We start from the raw sequence: 23,310 nt of genomic DNA, 5'->3' as shown, positions 1-23,310 counted from the left end.
AAGGCTACACAGAAATATAAGCAGCCTCAAGAGGAGTAAATAGTCTTTCTATTGTATGCATGTACATGTGTGTGAGAAAGTAATTCAAATTCACTAGTCAAGTATATGGGGTGAATGGTTTATAGACTAACCCAGAAATATAAACTATGTGGGGGAAAAAAATGCTATGAAACAGCTAAACTGCTGAGTGCCAGAAAAACAAAACAAAACAAAACAAAAAGCCTTCAAAGCAACAATGCAGGGAAAACTGAAGAGGAGGATTAAAAGGGTCCTTTTTACTTTGTTGTTGGTAAATTTCTCTTCTGCAGCCCTCCAAGGAGTTATTAGATGGAGAGAAGATCTGGAAGTGTCCTAGCTAATTTGATCTGAGTAGTCAAGTCCACATAATTCATGTCCAACTATGGATAATTTTTTGGCTTAATGTTCCAATCTGGATTGTGATACAGGACAAATTATCTGGCCTTGCAAATACGTACTTTAGTATGTGATACACAGCCAGAGCTTTGGGGAAAACATGATAGTATTTCTAGATGAAAAATTAAATTAGGGGAGTAATAAAATATTAATATAAAGCTAACTATTTCAAGTTGTAAACCAGGCATATACTCAAAGCCATGTTGGGAATAACGGCATAAAATACAAAATAAGAGATAATAGAAAGAGGCTTTTTTTTTCCTTTCAGATGCTGGAATCGTGGGAAAGGCACTTTGTTTTAATAGCTTTCCTAGGATAATTCATTTTACCTGGTAGTCTTGAGTTTATAGCTATATATTTCCATAGTGTGCTTTTCAAATAAGAAGTACAAACTAAAAATTAATTGAGTATCAGGAATATTAGTATACATGGCTGCCTAGGGAATAAAATATATAGTAAAGCAAAGACTAAGACAAGAGCAAATGCGAAATAAAAAAGAAAACTCATACTTTTGAGGCTCTTATACTATGAAGAGCTCAGATGTGAATTAATGATGAGGAACTTAAATTTCAAAATCAATGTATCACTGAAAGCTTATTTTAATTAGCTTTTACTATTTTATGTATACTTTTCCTCTAGCTATCACGATAACATTTGATTTTTCATAGATTACAGGCTATAGAATATATCTGATTTCCCTTTAAAAATACTCAATGGTTGGCCATCAAATGAAGTCTTTCACTACAAGTTAAAACTTCAAGCATAGTAAGTAATGTAATTATCCTTGTTCGTCCACTATTATTTTTGACATGACATTGTTTTCCTTAAGTATAATTCTGCTACTCTAAGGATATAACATTCTAAAATAACGCAACCAAGAGTAAGGATGCCTAAATTAACTAAACTGATTTTTCTTCAAAGACTGTATGTAAATAAACATTTAAATAGCTAATCTGATTTCCCATTGACTTACACAATTAATAAATGAAATAAGTAATCCTAAGGAGAAGAAATTACTAAATAAAAAAGCTCCCTAAAGACTAATTTGATCACCATAAATTCTAGAACTTCTTTAAGTGAAACCCAACATTTTTTGTTGGTCTGTTTTCTGTTTCATGGTTTGTATATTGTTTTTGCCTCTAACAATAAACCCCAAATGGCAAGGCTTCTGCCCTTCTCTCTGGCTGCCACTCTTAGCGGGCTCCATCCAGCTAAAGGTGGGCCAGGACAGGTGTTAGCCATGAGATGGTCCCAGTATAGACTCTAGCCCTATGCTACTAGTCATTTTGGTGGTCTTGGCTCACGGGTGCCCAGATAGCTATGCCACTCAGAATTTGGGTAATACATGGTATATTTATTTTCAATTTCATGTAGTTGGTAATTAGAATTTGTCTGCATAATAAATGGCGAAGGATGTCAGAAGTAGAGTAGCTGGTAGCAGAAGACAGCACACCAAGTGATAACAAATTAAAATATTCAGAATAGTATTCTTTATTTTCCCATGAAGCTCTATTGTTTCTTGTCAAGTTCCTCATCTCATGATATTTAAAGGGCAGTTTCTCGTAAAAAGTTTCCTCAAACTTTTCCAGGGAAGGAACTAACATTTCCCACTTGCCTTGAAATTTCCACCATTAAAGGAATGCTTTTGGTTTAGGTCTGAAAGATGGTGCAATGCATATGGGAAGGGGATGGACTATCCCATTAATGAAATGGTATGAATTAATTTATCAGATTAGCCTATTCACACTGTAGAAGAATTGACAGCTGGGATGGAGGCAGTAGTAGATGCTGAAGGCAAATGTCTATTTTAGTTTTTATATCTTAATGTCATTCAGGGTGAAAGGGATGAAGATGTCCAGAGCAACATTTAAAATGTTGGCATTGAAAGTACTACTTAGGCATAAAGGGATGTGTAGTAGGTTTATGTTTGTTACGACTAATAGTTTCACTACGCTCAGAAGGCAAAGATATTATAAAAAGAAGGATTTCCCCATGCACCTTGCTATGGAAACTCATTAAAAGTTGCAAAAAACCATAATTACTGCCTGAACAATTTCATCATATTCTCAACTGTCTCTGAAGGTAGGAGCAATGAACCTTATCTATATCCTGCTGTCCAAGGGGGATCCTTGATCAGTTATAATTATTAAAAATTTTTTTTGTAAGTATATACAAAAAGTTATTCTAATTATTATTACATAATAATTAAATTAGTATATAATTTGCTATATTTATATTTATTACCTATAAGTAATTTATAATTTAATTTTGACATATAAATGGTTTGTATAATTTTACAAAACCATAACTTGACTATAACCTGCTTTTAAGATAACTATTTTCCACAGAATATAGGGATGCCTATCATTAAAGAACAAAGCTGAAGGAATTTCACAAATAAATTCATTTTGTATGAGGGAAAAGAGTCCTCCTAATACATTAAGTTTAAAACAAACGTCTCAGAACTACTTTCTGTTTGGTTCATAACAAGTTTTTCTTTAAACTTTATGTGAATTTACTAGCTTATAAACTATATTTGTATTCTAAATAATTGTGAACAGAAAACCTAGGGTAAGACAAGTCCCAGCACTAATCCATGATTCATTATCTAAACTTTAATTGGCACAACTCTTGAAATTCCGGGACCATATGGAAAATAATGAGTCCTAATAGGTCTAAGGTGGAGGGATGGCAGGGGAGTGAGAAAGCCAGAAAGCCGTCAATTCAGAGTGCTTAGCCACTGTGGCAGTCTCCCCAGAGAGCTAGAACAATGTGTTCTCAGTGTTTTACTGGTCTCTCCATCATATTACTAAACCGCATGTTATTTCTCTCACTCTATGAAACAAAAAATAAAATGAGAAAACAAAAACAACCTCAAAACTGGTTTTCAATTAAAAATGAAATTTTTAAAAATGAAATTGGCTGACTTAATAAAAAAGGCAGCAATATGGAGTTTCCATAACAACCTGCGGCAACTGTCGACTGACATGCAATCTGCTGCCTTTTTATAAATAGCAGCTGATTCCCCCTCTTTCGTCTCAACTAGTTTTAGTGCTCATCGGAGCTAATGGAACAACTGTGCTATAAAACGACTTCACTCATCAAGCAGTGTACCTCTTCGCTGCTGTCACGGCCGTAAAAATCCTCCTCCGATTCAGTGTCTCTCCTTGTCAGGCTGGTATCCTCTTTTAGATCCAGAATAAATGGGCACCCCTCTGGGGACGTGTTCTGAGTTTTTCCATGAGGCGCTGATCGTGGTCTTGATGAAAAGGTGAAAATGTCCTTCGGGACAACCTGGGTTTCCTCTGCCAGTTGGCCATGTTCACTTTCCTTGCTGGCCTCCAGCCACATGTGTGAAGCGTGGCAGGAGTCTTCATCCAGGAGAGACTGTCTGCTGGATGCCAAATGGGAAATGCGATCATCATTTTCAGGAAATATCCACTCATCTGCTGACATTGGGGAAAGATGACAAAAATTAGAGGAGTGTTCATCAGTGTTCTATTAAGGCAGGTAGTTAGGTTAAAATTTCTTGGGTTGCAACTGAGATTTATCAAATAATGCAGAAGCCAACGAATGCAATTTATCCACCATCTTGTAACCTGCTGAACATTTAACTCATAGATCAGTGCCTAAAGCTACGGGCAACTCATTTGCACTGCTCGGTCTGAGTTGAAACACTGGCCAGGAAATTTATAAGTCTGAAATAATTATCACCTGTCTTGCAGCAAGTTCTTCATAGCAGTCTCATTAATTTGACATTCCATGGGGGGAGGAAATCTTCCAAGTTTAAAAGGGTTTGAGTTACTAATATCTTCTTTTAACTGCACGAGGGCGGAATATTTAACAAGTTTCTTTAAATAAAATAACTGGGCATTGTTTGGGTTACAAATCATGGAGGAGAGGAAACCATGAAAAGGTTAACAGGGTTTTCCTCTCCATTCCACTGACTGAAACAGGACAGTTCATAGACTTAACTGAACAGACTTTTCCAGTAATAGAAAATCCACAGAAATATTTGTTAATGTGATGGGTGAAAAAGATCTTTAATTATAGCAGAGAATGTTTTGATATATAAATCTTTTTGTATATTATTTGTTTTGGTTAAAAATACTCTAAACTACCCCTGGGATATATTTTAACCAAAACTATAAAAAAATTCTGAACTTTAAAAATTTTTTGAAATTTAGTTGACACACGTTTTGTTAGTTTCAGATGTACAACACAGTAAAAAGATTTTAATCTTTCATACAACATTGAGATAGATTTTTATAACTACAATCCAGGCAAATGTAGCAGACAAATATTAAAATGATTGTCATTAAAAGCATGCTTATTTTCTTTAGAATGACAGCAGGAAAAGGTTGCACTTTATCAACTTAGTCTATTTTCCTTAAAATTTACTTTTTTTGAGCACTATGACAATGGTGAAAATCTTACAAAAAATCTGTGTTCAGGAGAACCAAAGTGGACATGGTAATTTTACTCTGACTCTTGAATCCTGCTCTATTTAACTTCACAAGAAAAGTAACCAAGAGACATCTAAGATTTGCTGACTTGAAACTCTAAAACCTCCAGTACCAAAGCAACAAACAAAAAGACCTTTAATAAAAATAATATTAATGGCACAAATAAAATCGTATTCATCATAATGTATTTGTTTCTAAAGACTACCATTATATAATAGAACTTGCTTATAAAAAGGGTAACAAATGTACATTTCTTAGGGAAAATCTGAAAGGGACAAGGCTTTCACATTTTCTGTAGGTAAGTGGCCTACAGCTGGCCGAATCTACATCATTGGACCACATTCAACTGTGGAAGGTCCGGAGTCAGTGTACCATTAGCGGGTGAAATAAACAGATTCAATGGGCTGTCCTCTTTTGGACAGCAAATCCTATTGCATGGTGCTAAGCATAGAGCAGGTGTTTTGTAAACACAGTATATGCTTTATCAATAAATAAATGTTGAAAAAGATTATAAAAACCAATGGGCTGCATTACCTACATGGATTTAGAAAGAAAATTGGAGGAAAAGATACTGGGAATCTTCATTTTGCAATTCAACAACTTATATGACCTATGGTCAAACCTATTATTAACTGTCAAAAAGTCAAGGTAAAAGGAGTGTTTCTACACCAAATCAACTCTAATTATCTCACCACCACATGCTTTTTTGGAATTCGTAGTTTTACCTCAAGTATTTCCATATCAATTGTAATGAATAATTTGGTATGTTTTCTTAGGAAAATATGTAAATTACTGTGTAATCACAATATTGCAGCAAACAAGATAAATGCAAGAATGATCACCTAAACATCTAATTAGTTTTTCTACACAGTCAGATTTATGCTAGAGACACTAATTGCGCCTAACATTTTAATGAAGGTTTCAACATTGCATAAATAAGACTGACAAACTACAAACAATTTTCATTTATTTTCCTTTTTCTCTTGCTCAAAAACAATTCGCCTTTGTAAAAGTACCACACACCTGCTAGGGAAGATACGTTGATGGGCTCAATGCTCTACTCTACCCTCCAACCATCTCCATTATAAAGAGGACTGGAGACTTGCAACAATAGGTTATCTTTGGGGATGGTGACAAAGTCCTGTGAAAACTTCAGTTTCAACTTTCCTTCTGCATGATAACTGGTGGATTGAAACTTGGAAATAAAAATGCCCTTTCATCCATTAAAGTCTGAGATGCAACTGGGGTTAAAAGGAGATTTATCACAAAATGATAGATATTAGCAAATGACTGTATCACAACTTCTCAAAATGACTGGGTTTGAAGTGCTAAACATATTGATATTTCATCAATTATTAACAATTAAAGTGCACTGAAGGTGCCAACCTGTTTGATCGGGAGACTGCAGTGCTGGAGAGCTGGGGTTCATCTCTGTGCTTTGTTGGGACCCGCTGTTGAGGGCAACTGTTGCTTTATCTTCATTCCTCTTATTTCCTGAAGAACTGCCTTTATTGGGATAAATATTTTCCACGATGTTATTTCTTTTGATTTTTATTCATTTGGAAGAATGCTAATAACATGGTGTGCTTTTCTACATGATTATTGAAGAATACCTTAAAGGTCGTAATATAGACTATCTGCAGTTCTTTTCTTTTCCACTAGAATGTTTCAAAGATGAACTCAGCTGCATTTTTGTAGAGGGTCATCTTTGAATTCCTTGATATTTGCATGGGGGCATTTTAGATTTAAGTTTTACAATATGCAATAAAAGGAATTCTATCACCCATATTATTTTCCCTTTGGTTCCACATAAAACAGAATGTGTTTTTTTTACATTACAGTTCTTACATAACCTGACTCAAAATTTTAAACCAAGCACTTTCCTTAAGCATTTTAAGAAAATGGACACAGAATTAACTTTTCTATTATTTTATGAAAATAACATGAATCCTAACAAACTGAATTTCAGCCTAAGAACCCTACATTTTTGAGAAATTATGTTAACAGATGCGTACATGATATACTTTGGGCTTGACTCAGGATAGATTAATGAATGTGCAGACAGATCTATACTTAAATGCCTCAAATCCAATATTCAAAGGGATAACTATAATAAAAGTAATTTTTAATTATAAAACTAATGCTTTATTGGTTGTGAATACTTGAAATTTTAACCTACACTCTATTAGCATGGAGTCTAAAGGGAGAGACAGCAAATGTTAAACACACACACACACACCCTCCCCTATATCTCAGATAAATATATCTGAAATATATTTGAAATATTTGAAAAGGGCCCAGTTTAAAAAGGAGATACATATGAAACATGAAAAATTATGAGTTAAGTTCAATTTTAGTGAAGTCTGCAGGCAGGAACCTCCTCTATCAAATTTGGGCTGTTTCTAAAAAACAATAATTTAAGCTTATTCAGCCTTTGAGAGGAGAAGTAGGGAAGTCCTTTACTTCTGAGGTGCTGTCTGTTTAATCCAGCAAGTCTCTGTTAGGGCTCTAGAGCAATTCTTTTGCAGAAAATTTGACTTCCATAATCCCTGTAGAAAAGACATTTATATTTTAAATGAATTGGTTTGTAATCCTTTGAAATTTACAACCTGCAGAGAGAGATTCCATTGCTCTGAATAATATACAGATATAAGATAGTATTGAATTAGTGCCATACCGCTGTGTGCCTCTGTCCTTTCTCTGCTGGTGCTTTTTAACCGTAATCTTCTCCTGTTATTATTCTTATCTGCTGATGGTTCTTGAGGGGGATGTGGATGCATAACATGTAGATCGGCTGGTACATTTCATATCAATGAACAAAAGGCAAAAACAAAAAGTACTATATGGTCTGAAATAACTCAGTAAATATAATTGTAGCTATAATGAGAATGTTCAGGTATCATTGTGGCATCACATAAATCTGTATCAAAATTACAACTTATTCTTTCACGGGAAATAGGTAATTATTCCTATTCCATTATTGGGATCATATCTTTTGAAATTACTGAGACATTTTATGCATGTAATCTAACCTTACAGAGAGCAACAGGTAATATGGTTAATTATACATACACTATATTAAGAAATACAAAAAAATGAAACTGATCACTAATACAGAAAAATAATTGCTTCATTTGAAAGAGAAAGTTGGTAAGTATAATTCATAAACAGCTTGGAAGGTAGTTTCCAAAAGAATCCTGGAGAACTGTGATCACACCTGGAAAAGAATTCTTAAATGTACTTTAACTGCATAATAATCATCATAATAATTAACAGCATTCATAGCATCTAATATTTATGTAATGCTTTACTTCTTGGCACAATATGATGTGCTTGACTGGTTTTTCTTGTTGAATCCTCACAATGACCCTTTGAAGCAATCACTGTTTATTACTACTACTAGGGCCAGTAGCAATTTTATCCGCATTTTACAGATGAGGAAACTGAGGCCCACAGGGTTTAGGAATTTTGATCAAGTCTTACAGATGGTGATAGAGCTGGGACTGAACATCTGTGGCATTTACATACTTCTCTCAGTTTTGTGCTATATGAGAAATATAGTCTGTAGTTATCATTAATCTCTAAATCAAATAAAATGAACCCAAATGCCTTCCTTTCCAACTCTCACGAAAGTCAGACATGCAAGGATGGAAAAATTACAGTGAGTGGTAAGACTTTGGTACTGGTCTCAATTCTTTCCAGTGATTGCAAATTGCAAATCACTTTACCTCTCTGTTAGCCATGAACCCTCAATCTACAAAATGGAATAAAAATCTCTTCCTCACCAATAGGGTTCTCTGTGCATCAATAGGAGAAAATAAAAAGCACTTTACAAGTGGAAGAGATTAACTAAAAGATAAAATTAAGAAAATTTAAAACACACGTAAAGTTCCCCAAATCTAGTTAATTATAGAATGCTATGTTAGTTCCTCACCAGTCATCATAAAATAAAAATGCAGGATACTATGGCAATTTGAAATAATGGAATAAAGAGACTATAAAGAGAATTGAAAGTTGGGGCGCCTGAGTGGCTTGGTCAGGTTAAGCATTCAACTCTTGATCTTAGCTCAGGTCTTGATCTCAGGGTCGTGAGTTCAAGCCCCACATAGCCTACAATAAACAAACAAAGAAATAAAGTATTAAAAAAAGAGAGAGAGAACGATAGGTTCCAGAACAGAATATATGTATAAGAATTTTAAACAGATTTCAATATCCACCATCTTATTCATTTTTAAATGATAATTCTCTGGATGTGAAGATCTAATCAAGAATTAGACTTCAAATTTATCTTCACAGGAACATTTCTATTTTCCTCTAGCTGTTGGCACTTATGCATGAGTCTTACCACGAACAGGTATGGTCTGCTTTATTTGGTGAATATTTTCTTTATCTGCTTGCTCCTCGGACTCCGGCATCAGTGAGGCTGACATCTCTGCACTGCTGACACAGTCCTCGGCCACAGACTGTTGGCCTGATCGGTTATTTTTGGACCCAATGGATCTTACGGTCTGTAAGGGAGAGGAATTAATCTGCACATCTTATAATACAGGAATTGCACTTATTTTCTGTAGAATTTACAGATACTAATAATATTTGGACAAATAAAAAGAGAGAAAAGAAACTAGAGGAAATGAGAAGGTTAGAAAGTTGGTGGAGAGGGACATTATATCAGAAAATTAGAAAGAAATGGAAGGAGAAATATAATGTGAGACAAAACAGAAGACAAACAAGTCTTCTAGACACATAAATTAAAATGTGCTTATACTCCATCTTTAGTAGGTAGGAGTTAAAACTGAAAATCATGTGTCAGACATTCAGAGGAAATTAAAAATAAAAATATAACATTTGAGAATCTGTTTGTTGTAAGGTATCTGGTGAAGATCTGACTCCTTTTTTATTTTTCTTTTTTAAAAATATTTTATTTATTCATGAGAGGCAGGGGCAGAGGGAAAAGTAGGCTCCCTGCAGGGAGCTTGATGTGGGACTTGGGATCCCAGCACCCTGGGATCATGACCTGATCCAAAGGCAGCTGCTTAACCAAATGAGCCACTCAGGGACCCTGATCTAACTCTTTGACAGAGACCACAAAATGTGTTCACATATATTTGCCTTTAAGTTTTGTTAACATATTTGATCAAAAGAATACTCAGAAATGTTAACTGTGTTGACATGACAAGAATAGAACAGTTTGAGTTCTTTTAAAATCCAGAATCTCTGTTCCAAATTTATTCAAGTCTTCTGCTTTGGGCATATCCCCCCCACCCCCACCCCCTTCCGGTGCACTGTGAAAAAAAAAAACCCTTCTCCCATGCCCCTCATGCTGAGACAAGCTCTTCAGACCTTGCTCTTACCTCAGTGGATATTCTCATGTTATTCCTTCTTCCAGAGAGTGGAGGTGGTCCCAGAACTCTGGATCCAAAGGCGATATGACAAACATCTTGATTTTTACTGTTGCGCACATTACCTGTTCCCTTGTTAATGAACTGATCTGTTTTGTTCAAAAAGGAAATAATAGTCCATTAATGGACATCATGACAAACACCATGTTGCAATGTTTCTGAAAGTACAATACAGGTATCCTGTGATCTGAATCTTCCTTCTCCACTACAGGGCACCTAGAAAAAATTCAGATACTGGAGCCCAGTATCAGATCTACTAGGTTCGTAGAATTAGAATCTTGGGAAAGTGCAATAGTAATCTATAATTTTAACAAATTCCCCTTAATGGTTCTTATGCTATCATTTGAGAAACACAAATGCCACAAATATTCTTCCTCAGAGAGAGAGAAAAGAAAAGAAAGAAAAGCTACTAAAAAATACATCTTATTTTCTCTTTAAGGAAATAATTAAAAAAAAATATTTAACTCAATTAACAAACATGTGGTTGATCACTCTTAAGCATTTCCTAGAAGTTTTTAGTGACACAAAATTGGTAAGATAGATCACTTGTCCTCAAAGGAGGGGATAGTAAAAGTAAACAGGTAATCATAACATAAAGCAGAGCAGTGGAAATTCAGAAAAGTGACCTCTTGTTCCTCAAAAAATTAAAAATAGAATTACCCTATAATCCAGTAATCACACTACTGGATATTTACCTCTAAAATACAAAAACACTAATTGGAAAGCATTCCATGTACTTCTATGTTTATTGCAGCACTATTTACAATAGCCAAACTATGGGAGCAGCCCAAGTGTTCAGTGATAGATGAACAGATGAAGAAGAAGTGGTACATATATATAATGGAATATTTAGCCATAAAAAGAATGAAATCTTGCCATTAGCAAGGACATGGATGGAGCTAGGGAGTATAATATGAAATGAAACAAGTCAGAAACAAGTATGATCTTATTCATCTCATGGAATTTAAGAGGCAAAACAAAAAAAGAGAGAGGGACAACCAAGAAACAGACTCTTAACTCTAGAACAAACTCATGGTTACCAGATGAGAGGCAGGTGGCAGGAAGGGTGAAATAGGGGGTAGGGAGTACACTTACCATGATGGGGAAAAAAAAAAAAAAGAAAAGAGTAAGTGACTTCTTGAATGGACCGAATGACTGATGATATTTCAGGGATAAAAGATGTAGGGTACACAGAGAAAAGAAAGAGTGAACTGGTAGGGTACACTTGGGGGGAAAAATAAAATTGCCAGTTTAGCTGGAAGGATGGGTTTGGGTCACAATGAAAACAACCTTAAACTGTTAGGAGCCTATTCTAAATTTGACAGATGATAGGGTATCACTGAAAATTTGGGGGGAGAAAGAGAACAAACTGGTAGCACCTTCAGGATAAGGCAGGTATGCTTTACCAAACCTTACTGCTTTTCCCTTCTGGGCACACAGCTATATTACATTTCTGAGCCTTCCCTGCAGTTATATGGGTCATGTGACTGATATCTTATTAATGAGACCTGAGAAGTGAAATGTGAGAAGGGTGAGCTACTTCCTGGCCCCTAAAACCTCCCACATAATCCCCCATACTCTCTCTTCCTGCATCTCTTGGCAAGATGCAGAAGATTCAGGGGAGGGCTTTAAGGCCTGGAGAGGAACCCCTGGGTGAAAGGAGTCTGGGTCTCTGAATGATCCTATGGAAGGCTGCCCAAGGAACTCCTGATTGGACAAGGCTGTGGGGCTCTTTGTGACTGCAGGTGAGGGTAATGGCTCTTAATTCAAAAAACTGCCTGCAACCTAGAAAGTCTGCTGTTCCCCCCTGCAAGACAGAACCAACTTGAATCATATGATGTTGGCTCTGAGTAAGTCCATATTTGTCCTACAGTCCTGGATATAGATGAGCTACTGGCCACTTCTGTCTAACCTTTTCTCCAGAAAAAAATCCTGTAGTTAGCTAGGTGGTCTCCTTAGCCTCTTCTAAAGAACTATAACTTTACATGTGGAGTTAGAAACAACTTTTCTGCAACGGCATGAGAAAAGTCACCAAAGTTTGTGAAAACATACCATGCTTAGAAAGCTCCACTTGTTTAGATCTGAGTAGAAGTAATATGTGTGCGTAAATGGGTGTTTTCTGGGTCTGGTTTTATGTCTGCAATAGATGAAGATGAAGAGATGGGCAAGGGCCAGACTGCTGACATGATCTGCAAGAATGTTTGCTGGAAAGAAGATCTAACGCGGTGGGATGGCAAAGTGGTGAGGAGACACACTGTTTCAGTTTTCTTCAAATTCTTGAAGCCCTGGTAGATAGAAGAGAAATCCCATTTGTCCAAAGGGCCAAATCAGAACTAGTGAGAAGAACTGACTTGAAGGTTTTAGTCCAACATAAGGAACAATTTTCTTTAATTAAGCATGTGTGGTCATTGTGGTGGAGAATGTTCTGTCACTTTGAAGATGTCCAAGCAGAAGTCTGGGAAGTTATTCTGGCTGTTGTAAAGCACATTCAGACACCAGAGGGCTTCCTGCTTTCTATTTCTGGCCTAGTCCTCTCTTCTGAGCTCCATGCCTGTATCTAGTGGCTTTCTTTCTCAGTTCCTCTTCCAGGTCTCAAAGATGCTACAAATGGAAAACGTGGTCCAATGACTGGCACCACAGTCCACGGAGTTTGAAGAGTTAGGATCCAGGTGTCATCCCTGACTCCTCTCTTCAGCTTCTCCACAGCCAACCCATGTCTACTTCTCTCCATCTCCTCTGTCAGCACTGCAGTCCGCATCCCTCTCCTAGATGATCACAGAGCCTCTCAAAGGATTCCCCATGTCGATGCTGGGTTCCTGTCCTAGGTCCTCTCCAAAATGTAGCCAGAGTGGTCTTAGGCAAACATACATCTGATCAAGTCATTCCTTTCCCTCACTTAAAACTTTTCAATGTCTTCCCTGTTGCATTTAGGATTAAGAAGAATCCTTACAGTGGCTGCAAAAACCTACATGTTTGACTTCGGTTCACACCTCTCACCCCTCGTTTTCTGCTCCCTCCACAGACTGGCTTCCTCAGTTCTTCCTTCCTACCATCTAATTTGTTTGTGCTGTTCTCCATAGCTAGAAGGCTTTTCCAGTATAGGTACTCCCGTAACCCTCCCTTCTTATAACTTGTTAAAATTGCACTTAATTTAAAAAAAAATTCAGTTAACATATAGTGTATAATTAGTTGCAGGGACAGAATTTAGTGATTCATCGGTATATATAACATAACAGGTAACACCCAGTGCTCATTATAGCAAGTGTCCTCCTTAATGCCCATCACTGAATTATCACATCCCCCCATCCACCTCCCCTCCAGCAACCCTCACTTTGTGTCCTAGAGTTAAGACTTTTCTGGTTTGCCTCCCTCTCTGTTTTTGTCTTACTTTATTTTTCCTTCCCTTCCCCTGTGTTCATCTGTTTTGTCTTTTAAATTCTACACATGAGTGAAATCACATGGTATTTGTCTTTGATTGACTTATTTCCCTTAGCATAATACCCTCTGGTTCCATTCACATCATTGCAAATGGCAAGATTTCATTCTTTTAAAATTGTACTTTTACATGTGTTTGTGGGATTCTCTGATAATGTATGCTCAGTAGATATAAATTCAGTAGCCTATTTTGTCACCCCTGAATTACTAGCCTGATACCTGACATGGAATGATAGATCCTTGCTGAGCAAAATGAATGAGTCATTAAATGTAATGAGTCAAATGGGATGTTGGATTAAATGACCAAATATTTCTAATTATGGAAAGAATTTCATTTCTCATTTTAAGAAAATTCTATCTGCAGGTTTTATGTGAATGGAGGAAGACTGGGCAGGACTGGACAACTGCCAAGATTATGGGGGATGAGAGAGAGAGAAGGCTCAACAATGACCAGGACATTGATAATTGAGAATTACCACATGAGTGGTATGGCTTTCAACATCAGTAATGCTATACAGCACCACAATCAGATGCCTCCTCAGGTTACATGTGAATTGTTCTAGTGTTAGCATGTAGACTTGGCTGTGTGTGCATCTGTGTTTTTTTTAGTCATTATAAATATCCCCATTTGGAGTTAATGAAACATCATTGGTCTCTCAGGATCAATAACAGAAAGAAATGACACAAATCCCAGGCTAATCAGAAAAATTTATCATAGAATCTATCATCATTTGTACCATCTGTGATCAAGCATAACAAATTCTAGCCTACTGATTTTGTTCTCAAACTTGGATTTTCCCAGAAAGAGCCATTGAAGGTCCTGAAGGGCATGGAATTTGTCTTGGGGCTACACGGGAATTTTTAGTATCAGAATAGGAACTTATCCTAACTTTTAGCCATGGGAACCATTAGGCTATGGGCATATCTTTTGCACACCTTTCTGTTCAAACATCTTATGGGGTGATTTCCTTAATGTTTTTTCAAATTCTTTTTATACACACGAAGGTTCCCCCACAACTAATTTAAGCTCCTTTGAGTAGAAAGACCATTTATTTGGTACCATATGTATCTCCAACTGTGGAGCTTAGGATAGTACATGGCAGACAATGGATAAAATTCATCACAATTGTTAAATAGTATTAAAGATTAAAAGGAAGACTTTTTAGGGGAGGGAATATTAAAAAAATCATACTGACAGAGTTCTAGCTCTAATTCCAACAAAATTTATACATAAACTAGTTTGCAGCCATTTAAAAAATTAAAATTCCTAAATACCTTGAATTTTTTAGAGGAATTTTACCTAGCAGTGGATATTCAGTGACCATTAAAGATACATGAAAACCTCATATAATATAATCTTCTAAATAACAGAAAATTAGATATGACTATATTTTATAAGAAGTTCTACTACAGAATTTCTTTAGAGTAACCTACTACTTAAATAATAAACTTAAGTTTATTATTTTTTTAAATTTACAAATGTTAGTATACTTTTTTCACAAGCGAAAGCATACCAGTACTCTACCCATTAAGTATTTCTATAATTAGCAGATTTTTAAAAAATTTCTTGGTATAATTAACATATACACATTCTTAAAGGCTGTTTCATTTTGGTAATTCTATTTATAATCATTAATTGTCACAATTATCTCTATAAACATGTATCATGCTATTTATCTACTATGAGAGAATCCAAATTAAAACCTAAAAGGAAAAGTAATTTAGATTTTTGGTTTCTAAAATAAAAAGTAAAAGAACAAAGTTTCTATAATGAGAAAAACCTTAATAAAAGAAAACTATAAGCAGAAATGCATGCCTTTTGAATTCTAATGGGAGCTCTTTTAAGAGCTGATATCAATATGCACAATATAAGGTTAAAAATCAAGATTAGATTAAAGTCATGCTCTAGGCGTTTCATTTTCTTGAGTTTGTGGAAAATGAACTTGGTGTAGGTCAGAGATGTTACCGTTAATTATTTTGTTATTTTATGAGGGGTACATGCCTTTGTAGTTAGAATATAAAACCTGAGGGTCTACTCTCTAATTCTCTTTTAGAAAAATAAACATTCATTTTTGTCTCAAGATACAATGTTCTAATTATTATAGTCATTTAAGTTTGCAGGGTTTTCAAAGCTTAACCAGAAAAACCTGCTGAATTTTCAACACTAATCACTGAAGGGTCACGCTCAAGACTTACATCTATTATCTGGCAATCAAATCAGAATTAAACTTGCTACCAAAATCCAGACCTTGAATTAGATTAATTTTTGTTTTATTATATGTGCACTGTAAAAGAATGTCAAAATTACAAAAAAAGCTGATCTAGGAAAGCAATATTATTTTAGACAAGGTACTTAGCCTTTCTAAGCCCCATTTCCTTTTCATAAGAGTAGGATAATAATAGTATTTAAGTCATGGTGTTTTTGTTAGATTGTATGAAACAATGTATGTAACATGCCAAATACTGTGCTCAATAGGGACTAAATGCTTAATTAATATGTTACTCATATCTTCCATCTTGAATAGCATTTAACACTTTACAAAGTCCATTCATAATCATTTATTCCTTCATTCATCCATCCTTTCAGTAGTGACTGGGCACCAGGTGTGAGTAGTTGTATCTCATTAATAAAAAGTTTAAGGGGGGAGGAGCAAGATGGCAGAGGAGTAGGAGACTGAAATATCATCAGGTCCCAGGAGTTCAGCTAGATATTTATCAAACCATTCTGAATACCTATAAACTCAACAGGAGATAGAAGAGAAGAAGAGCAGTAATTCTAGGAACAGAATATTGACCACTTTCTGGAAGGTAGGATGTGCAGAGAAGTAAATCTGTAGTGATGGGAAGATAGACCGTGGCAGGAGGGGGCGGCTCTTGGCAAGCAGTAGAGTAGCAGAGCACATAATTGGAATTTTTAGAAGTCTGCTCCACTGAGGGATATTGCTCCAGAGGTTAAGCAGTAGGGGGCCCTTACTGGGATAGTAAGGTCTCAGGACCCACAGGGTCACAGAAAGACCTGGGCTGTCTGAGTGTGGCCCAGCTCCTGGTATTGGAGCGGGAAAGCCAGCTGCAGAGATGGAGCTGAGGCATGGGCTCTCAGCAGAGGATTACCTTAAACCATGATCCAAGGTACAGTCAAGCGACTGCTCTTTGAGTAGGGACCCCATAAGCAGCAGATATGGGAAGACTCCCTCCTTCCTCCTATGGGAGGAGTGGCAGGGGAGTGTGCTGCAGTAATTGGCTGGGTTTGGAGACTCCAAATGGGGGCGTGCACCACAGATAGAAATGCTGGATCACAGGCTGGGTGAGCACGGAGTGTGGCTAGAGACCAGAGAGATGGAAGGGATTGACTGCTTTTCTCTGAGGGGGCACTGAGCAGTGGGGCCCTGAACTCTTGGCTCCTAAGGGGTAGAGACTGGGAGGCCACCATCTTCATTTCCGTCCTCCAAAGCTGTATGGAAAGCGTTCAGGGAACAAAAGCTAGGAGAGCGAACCTGAGCAGATTACTTGGCCCCTGGCAAGGGCAGTGCAATTCCATCTCCAGCAAAGACATTTGAGAATCACTACAACAGGCCCCTCCCCCAGAAGATAAGCAAGAACATCCAGCCAAGACGAAGTTCACCAATCAATGAGATCTGTGGAACTCCAGAGCTAGGGGAAAGCAGCACATAGAATTCATGGCCTTTTCCCCATAATCCTTTAGTCTTTTAAGTTAAATTTTTAAAATTTTATTTTATTCTATTTTAAAAATTTTTCCTTTTTCCTATTTTAACATTTTAAAACTATTTTACCTTATCAATACCTTTTTAAAGATATTTTAAAATTTTCATTGTTATAGTCATATTTTATCCCTTCAATGTATTTAACCTTATTTTTTATATACATATAGGTTTTTTTCTTTAAAATTTTGGGATAAAATTTCTTCTAAGAGATCAAAATATACCCTAAATCTAGTGCATGGCTTTGTTCTAATCTCCAGCCTGATCACATGCTTTCCTCTTTTTTTTTTAATCTTTCTTCAATCAACTTCTTATCTTATCAATTCCTTTTTTAGAATATTTTTAAATTTTCATCTTTATAGTCATACTCCATCCCTTCATCATGTTTACCCTTATTTTTGTATATATATTTTTCTTTCTTTAAAATTTTGGGAGGTAGTTTCTTCTAACAGACCAAAATATACCCAAAATCAAGTATGTGACTCTGCTCTATTCACCAGTCTAATATCTATCTATCTATCTATATCTAATATATAAAAATATATATATGAATCTAATAAAATTAAAAATATATATATATCTTTATATAGATATATATATATTTTTTTCTTTTTCTCTGCTTTCTTCTCCCCTGGTTTTTAGGTCTCCTCTGATTTCATTAGTGTGTATTTTTCTGGGGTTGTTGTTACCCTTTTAGTATTTTGTTCACTCATTCATCTATTCTTATCTGGATAAAATGACAAAGTGGAAAAACTCACCACAAAAAAAAAAAAAAAGAATAAGAGGCAATACTGACAGCTAGGTACTTAATCAATACGGACATTAGTAATATGTCAGAACTACAGTTCAGAATGAGGATTATCAAGTGCTAGCTGGGCTTGAAAAAAGCATGAAAGATAAAAGAGAATCCCTTTCTGGAGAAATAAAATTCCTTTCTGGAGAAATAAAAGAACTAAAATCTAACCAAGTTGAAATAAAAAGAGCCATTAAGGAGGTGCAATAAATCATGGAGTTCTTAATGCTAGGATAAATGAGACAGAAGAAAGAATTAGTGATATAAAAGACCAAATGATGGAGACTAAAGAAGCTGAGCAAAAGAGAGACAAACAACTACTGGATCACAAGGGGGGAATTTGAGAGATAAATGATACCAAGAGATGAAACAATATTAGAATCATTGGGATCCCAGAAGAAGAAGAAAGACAGAGAGGGGCAGAAGGTATATTGGAGCAAATTATAGTAGAGAATTTCCATAATTTGGTGAAGGGAACAAGCATCAAAATCCAGGAGGCACAGAGAACCCTCCTCAAAATTAGTAAAAATAGGTAGGGGGCACCTACGTGGCACAGTGGGTTAAGCCTCTGCCTTCGGCTCAGGTCGTGATCTCAGGGTCCTGGGATTGAGCCTCGAATCAAGCTCTCTACTCAGCAGGGAGACTGCTTCCCCCTCTCTCTCTGCCTGCCTCTCTGCCTACTTGTGAGCTCTCTCTCTCTGTCAAATAAATAAATTTTTAAAAAATCAATAAAAATAGGTCCATGCCCCATCATCTAATAGTAAAAACTTACAAGTCTTAGTGACAAAGAGAAAATCTTGAAAGCAGTATGGGACAAGAGGTTTGTAATATACAACGGTAGAAATATTAGATTGGCCACAGACCTATCCACAGAGATCTGGCAGGCCAGAAAGGACTGGCATGATATATTCAGAGCACTAAATGAGAAAAATATGGAGCCAAGAATACTATATCCAGCTAGGCTGTCACTGACATAGAAGGAGAGATAAAAAGCTCCCAGGACAAACAAAAATTAAAAGAATTTAATATTTGCTACAGGAAATATTGAAAGGGTCCTCAAAGCAAAGAGAGAGCCTAAAAGTAATAGACCAGAAAGGAACCGAGACAATATACAGTAATAGTCACCTTATAGGCAATACAATGGCACTAAATTAATACCTTTCAATAGTTACCCTGAATGTAAATGGGCTAAATCCCACAATCAAAAGACACAGGGTATCAGATTGGATAAAGAAACAAGACTCACTGATATGCTGTCTACAATAAACTCATTTTAGACCCAAGACCCAACCAGATTTAAAGTGAGGGGGTAGAAAACAATTTAGCATGCTAACAGACATCAAAAGAAAGCTAGGGTGGCAATCCTTATATCAGATAAATTAGATTTTAAGCCAAAAACTATAATAAGAGATGAGGAAGGACACTATATCATACTTAAAGGATCTATCCAACAAGAAGATCTAATAATTTTAAATATCCAAGCCCCTAACATGGGAGCAGCCAATTATATAAGCCAATTAATAGCAAAATCAAAGAAACACATTGACAATAATACAATAATAGTAGGGGACTTTAACACCCCCCTTACTGAAATGGACAGATCATCTAAGCAGAAGAACAAAGAAACAAGGGCTTTAAATGGACTAGACTAGATGGACTTCACAAATATAGTCAGAGCATTTCACCCCAAAACAACAGAATAAACATTCTTCTCTAGTGCACATGGAACATTATCCAGAATAGATCACATCCAGGGTCACAAATCAGGTCTCAACTGGTACCAAAAGATTGGGATCATTCCCTGCATATTTTCAGACCACAGTGCTCTGAAACTAAAATTCAATCACAAGAGGAAAGTTGGAAAGAACTCAAATACATGGAGGTTAAAGAGCATTCTACTAAAGAACGAATGGGTCAACCAGGAAATTAAAGAAGAATTTAAAAATTCATGGAAACAAATGAAAATGAAAACACAACTGTTCAAAACTTTGGAACGCAGCCAAAGCGGTCCCGAGAGGAATGTATATAGCAATACAAACTTTTCTCATGAAACAAGAAAGTTCTCAAGTACACAACCTAACCCTACACCTAAAGGAGCTGAAGAAATAACAGCAAAGAAAGCCTAAACCCAGCAGGAGAAGAGAATTATTAATATCAGAGCAGAAATCAATGAAACAGAAACCTAAAGAACAGTAGAACAAATCAACGAAACTAGAAGCTGGTTCTTTGGAAGAATTCATGATTGATAAACACCTGGCCAGACTTACAAAAAGAAAAGAGAAAGGACCCAAATGAATAAAATCATGAATGAATGAGGAAAGATCACAACTAACACCAAAGAAATACAAACAATTAAAGAATGCATTATGAGCAACCATATGCCAGCAAATTCGACAATCTGGAAGAAATGGATGCATTCCTAGAGACATATGAACTACCAAAATTAACGAGGAAGAAAGAGAAAATCTGAACAGACCCATAACCAGTCAGGAGACGGAAGCAGTCATCAAAAATCTCCCAATGAACAAGAGCCCTGGGCCAGATGGCTTCCCAGAGGAATTCTACCGAACATTTAAAGAAGAATTAATATCTGAAACTGTTTCTCCTGAAACTGTAGCTCCTGAGACTGTTTCTCCTGAAACTGTTAAAAAAATAAAAAAGAAATGGAAGGAAAACTTTCAAACTCATTTTATGAGGCCAGCATTAACTTGATCCCAAAACCAAAGACCGTATCAAAAAGGAGAATTGAAGACCAATATCCTTGATGAACATGGAAGCAAAAATTCTCACCAAAATACTAGCCAATAGGATCCAACAGTACATTAAAAGAATTATTCAACATGACCAAGTGGGATTTATTCCTGGTCTGCAAGGTTGGTTCAACATCTGCAAATCAATCAATGTGATACATTAATAAGAAAAAGAACAAGAACCATATGATTCTCTCAATAGATGCAGAAAAATTATTTGACAAAGTACAGCATCCTTTCTTCATCAAACCTCTTCACAGTGTAGGCAGAGAGGGTATATACCTCAACATCATAAAAGCCCTCTATGAAAAACCCATAGTGAATATCATTCTCAATGGGGAAAAACTGAGAGCTTTTCCCCTAAGGCCAGGAATATGGCAGGGATGTGCTCTATCACCACTGCTATTCAACATAGTACTGAATGTCCTAGCCTCAGCAATCAGGCAACAAAAAGAAATAAAAAGCATCCGAATCAGAAAAGAAGTCAAACTCTCACTCTTTGTAGACGATATGATACTTTAGGGGGAAAACCCAAAGACTCCATCCCAAAACTGCTAGAAATCATACAGGAAGTCAGTAAAGTGTCAGGTTATAAAATCACTGCACAGAAATCAGTTGCATTTCTATAAACCAACAGCAAGATAGAAGAAAGAGAAATTAAGGAGTCGATCCCATTTACAATTGCACCCAAAGCCCCAAGATACCTAGGAATAAACCTAACCAAAAGGGCAAAGAAACTGTACTCAGAAAACTATAAAGTACTCATGAAGAAATTGAGGAAGATACAAAGAAATGAAAAAATCCTTCCATGCTTATCGATTAGAAGAACCAATATTGTGAAAATGTCTACGCTACCTAAAGCAATCTACACATTTAACGCAATCCCTAACAAAATACCATCAATTTTTTTCCAAAGAAGTGGAATAAATAATCCTAAAATTTATATGGAATCAGGAAAAACCCTGAATAGCCAGAGAAATGTTGAAAAAGAAAAGCAAAATTGGTGGCATCAAAATTTCCGACTTCAAGCTCTATTCCAAACCTGTAATCATCAATACAGTATAGTACTGGCACAAAAACAGACACATAGATCAATGGAACAGAGCAGAGAACCCAGAAATGGACTCTCAACTTTATGGTCAACTAATCTTTGACAAAGCAGTAAAGAATGTCCAATGGAAAAATTAGTCTCTTCAACAAATGGTGTTGGGAAAATTGGATGGCCACATGCAGAAGAATGAACCTGGACCATTTCCTTACACCACACACAAAAATAGACTTAAAATGGGTGAAAGACCTGAGTGTGAGGCAGGAATCCACCAAAATCCTTGAGGAGAACACAGACTGTACCTCTTCGACCTCAGCCGCAGCGACCTCTTCCTAAACACATCACCAAAGGCAAGGGAAGAAAGGGCAAAAATTAACTACTGGGACTTCATTGAGATCAAAAGCTCTTGCAAAACAAAGGAAACAATCAACAAAACCAAAGGACAAACGACAGAATGGGAGAAGATATTTGCAAATGACATATCAGATAAAGAGCTAGTATTCAAAATCCATAAAGAACTTACCAAACTCAACACCCAGAGAACAAAGAATCCAGTCAAGAAATGGGCAGAAGATATGAACAGACATTTCGGCAAAGAAGACATCAGATGGCCAATAGACACATGAAAAAGTACTCAACATCACTTGGCATCAGGGAAATACAAATCAAAACCATAGTGAGAGACCACCTCACACCAGTCAGAATGGTTAAAATTAGTCAGGAAACGACAGATGTTGGCGAGGATGCGGAGAAGGGGAACCCTCCTACACTGTTGGTGGGAATGCAAGCTGATGCAGCCGCTCTTGAAAACAGCATGGAAGGTCCTCAAAAAGTTGAAAATAGAGCTATCCTATGACCCAGCAATCACACTACTTGGTATTTATCCTAAGGATACAAATGTAGTGATCTGTTGGGGCATGTGTACCTGAATGTTTATAGCATCAATGTCCATAACAGCCAAACTATGGAAAGAACCTAGATGCCCATCAACAGATGAATGGATAAAGAAGATGTGGCATATATATATATATATATACAATGGAATACTATACAGCCATCAAAAGAAATGAAAGCTTGCCATTTGCAACGATGTGGATGGAACTAGAGGGTATTACGCTAAGCGAAATAAGTCAATCAGAGAAAGAAAATTATCATATGATCTCTCTGATATGTGGAATTTGAGAAGCAGGGTGGGGGATAGTTGGGGTAGGGTGGGAAAAAATGAAACAAGATGGGATCAGGAGGCAGACAAACCATAAGAGACTCTTAATCTCACGAAACAAAAC

At 36.3% G+C, this 23,310-nt stretch overlaps 1 protein-coding gene across 6 annotated transcripts in view; it reads right to left on the bottom strand.

Moving 5' to 3' along the window:
* CFAP20DC (CFAP20 domain containing) overlaps positions 1-23,310 on the bottom strand; it is a 249,301-nt gene that overhangs the window by 85,153 nt on the left and 140,838 nt on the right. For 4 of the 6 annotated variants that reach the window (XM_013053494.2, XM_013053496.2, XM_045078314.1 and 1 more), the window contains 5 exons: positions 10,232-10,368; positions 9,226-9,388; positions 7,558-7,674; positions 6,267-6,386; positions 3,529-3,863 (listed from right to left, as the gene is read on the bottom strand). In XM_013053494.2, the coding sequence (XP_012908948.2) occupies positions 3,529-3,863; positions 6,267-6,386; positions 7,558-7,674; positions 9,226-9,388; positions 10,232-10,368 (872 nt within the window). The remainder of the gene's footprint in view (positions 1-3,528; positions 3,864-6,266; positions 6,387-7,557; positions 7,675-9,225; positions 9,389-10,231; positions 10,369-23,310) is intronic. The other 2 variants (XM_013053495.2, XM_013053500.2) reach the window with 1 other exon arrangement.

Source organism: Mustela putorius, unplaced genomic scaffold (genome assembly GCF_011764305.1).
Source record: "Mustela putorius furo isolate JIRA1106 unplaced genomic scaffold, ASM1176430v1.1 tig00000095_pilon_pilon_pilon, whole genome shotgun sequence".
Lineage (NCBI taxonomy): Eukaryota > Metazoa > Chordata > Mammalia > Carnivora > Mustelidae > Mustela > Mustela putorius.
Note: the sequence above shows the minus strand (reverse complement) of the source record. Positions and strands in the feature narration are given on the sequence as shown.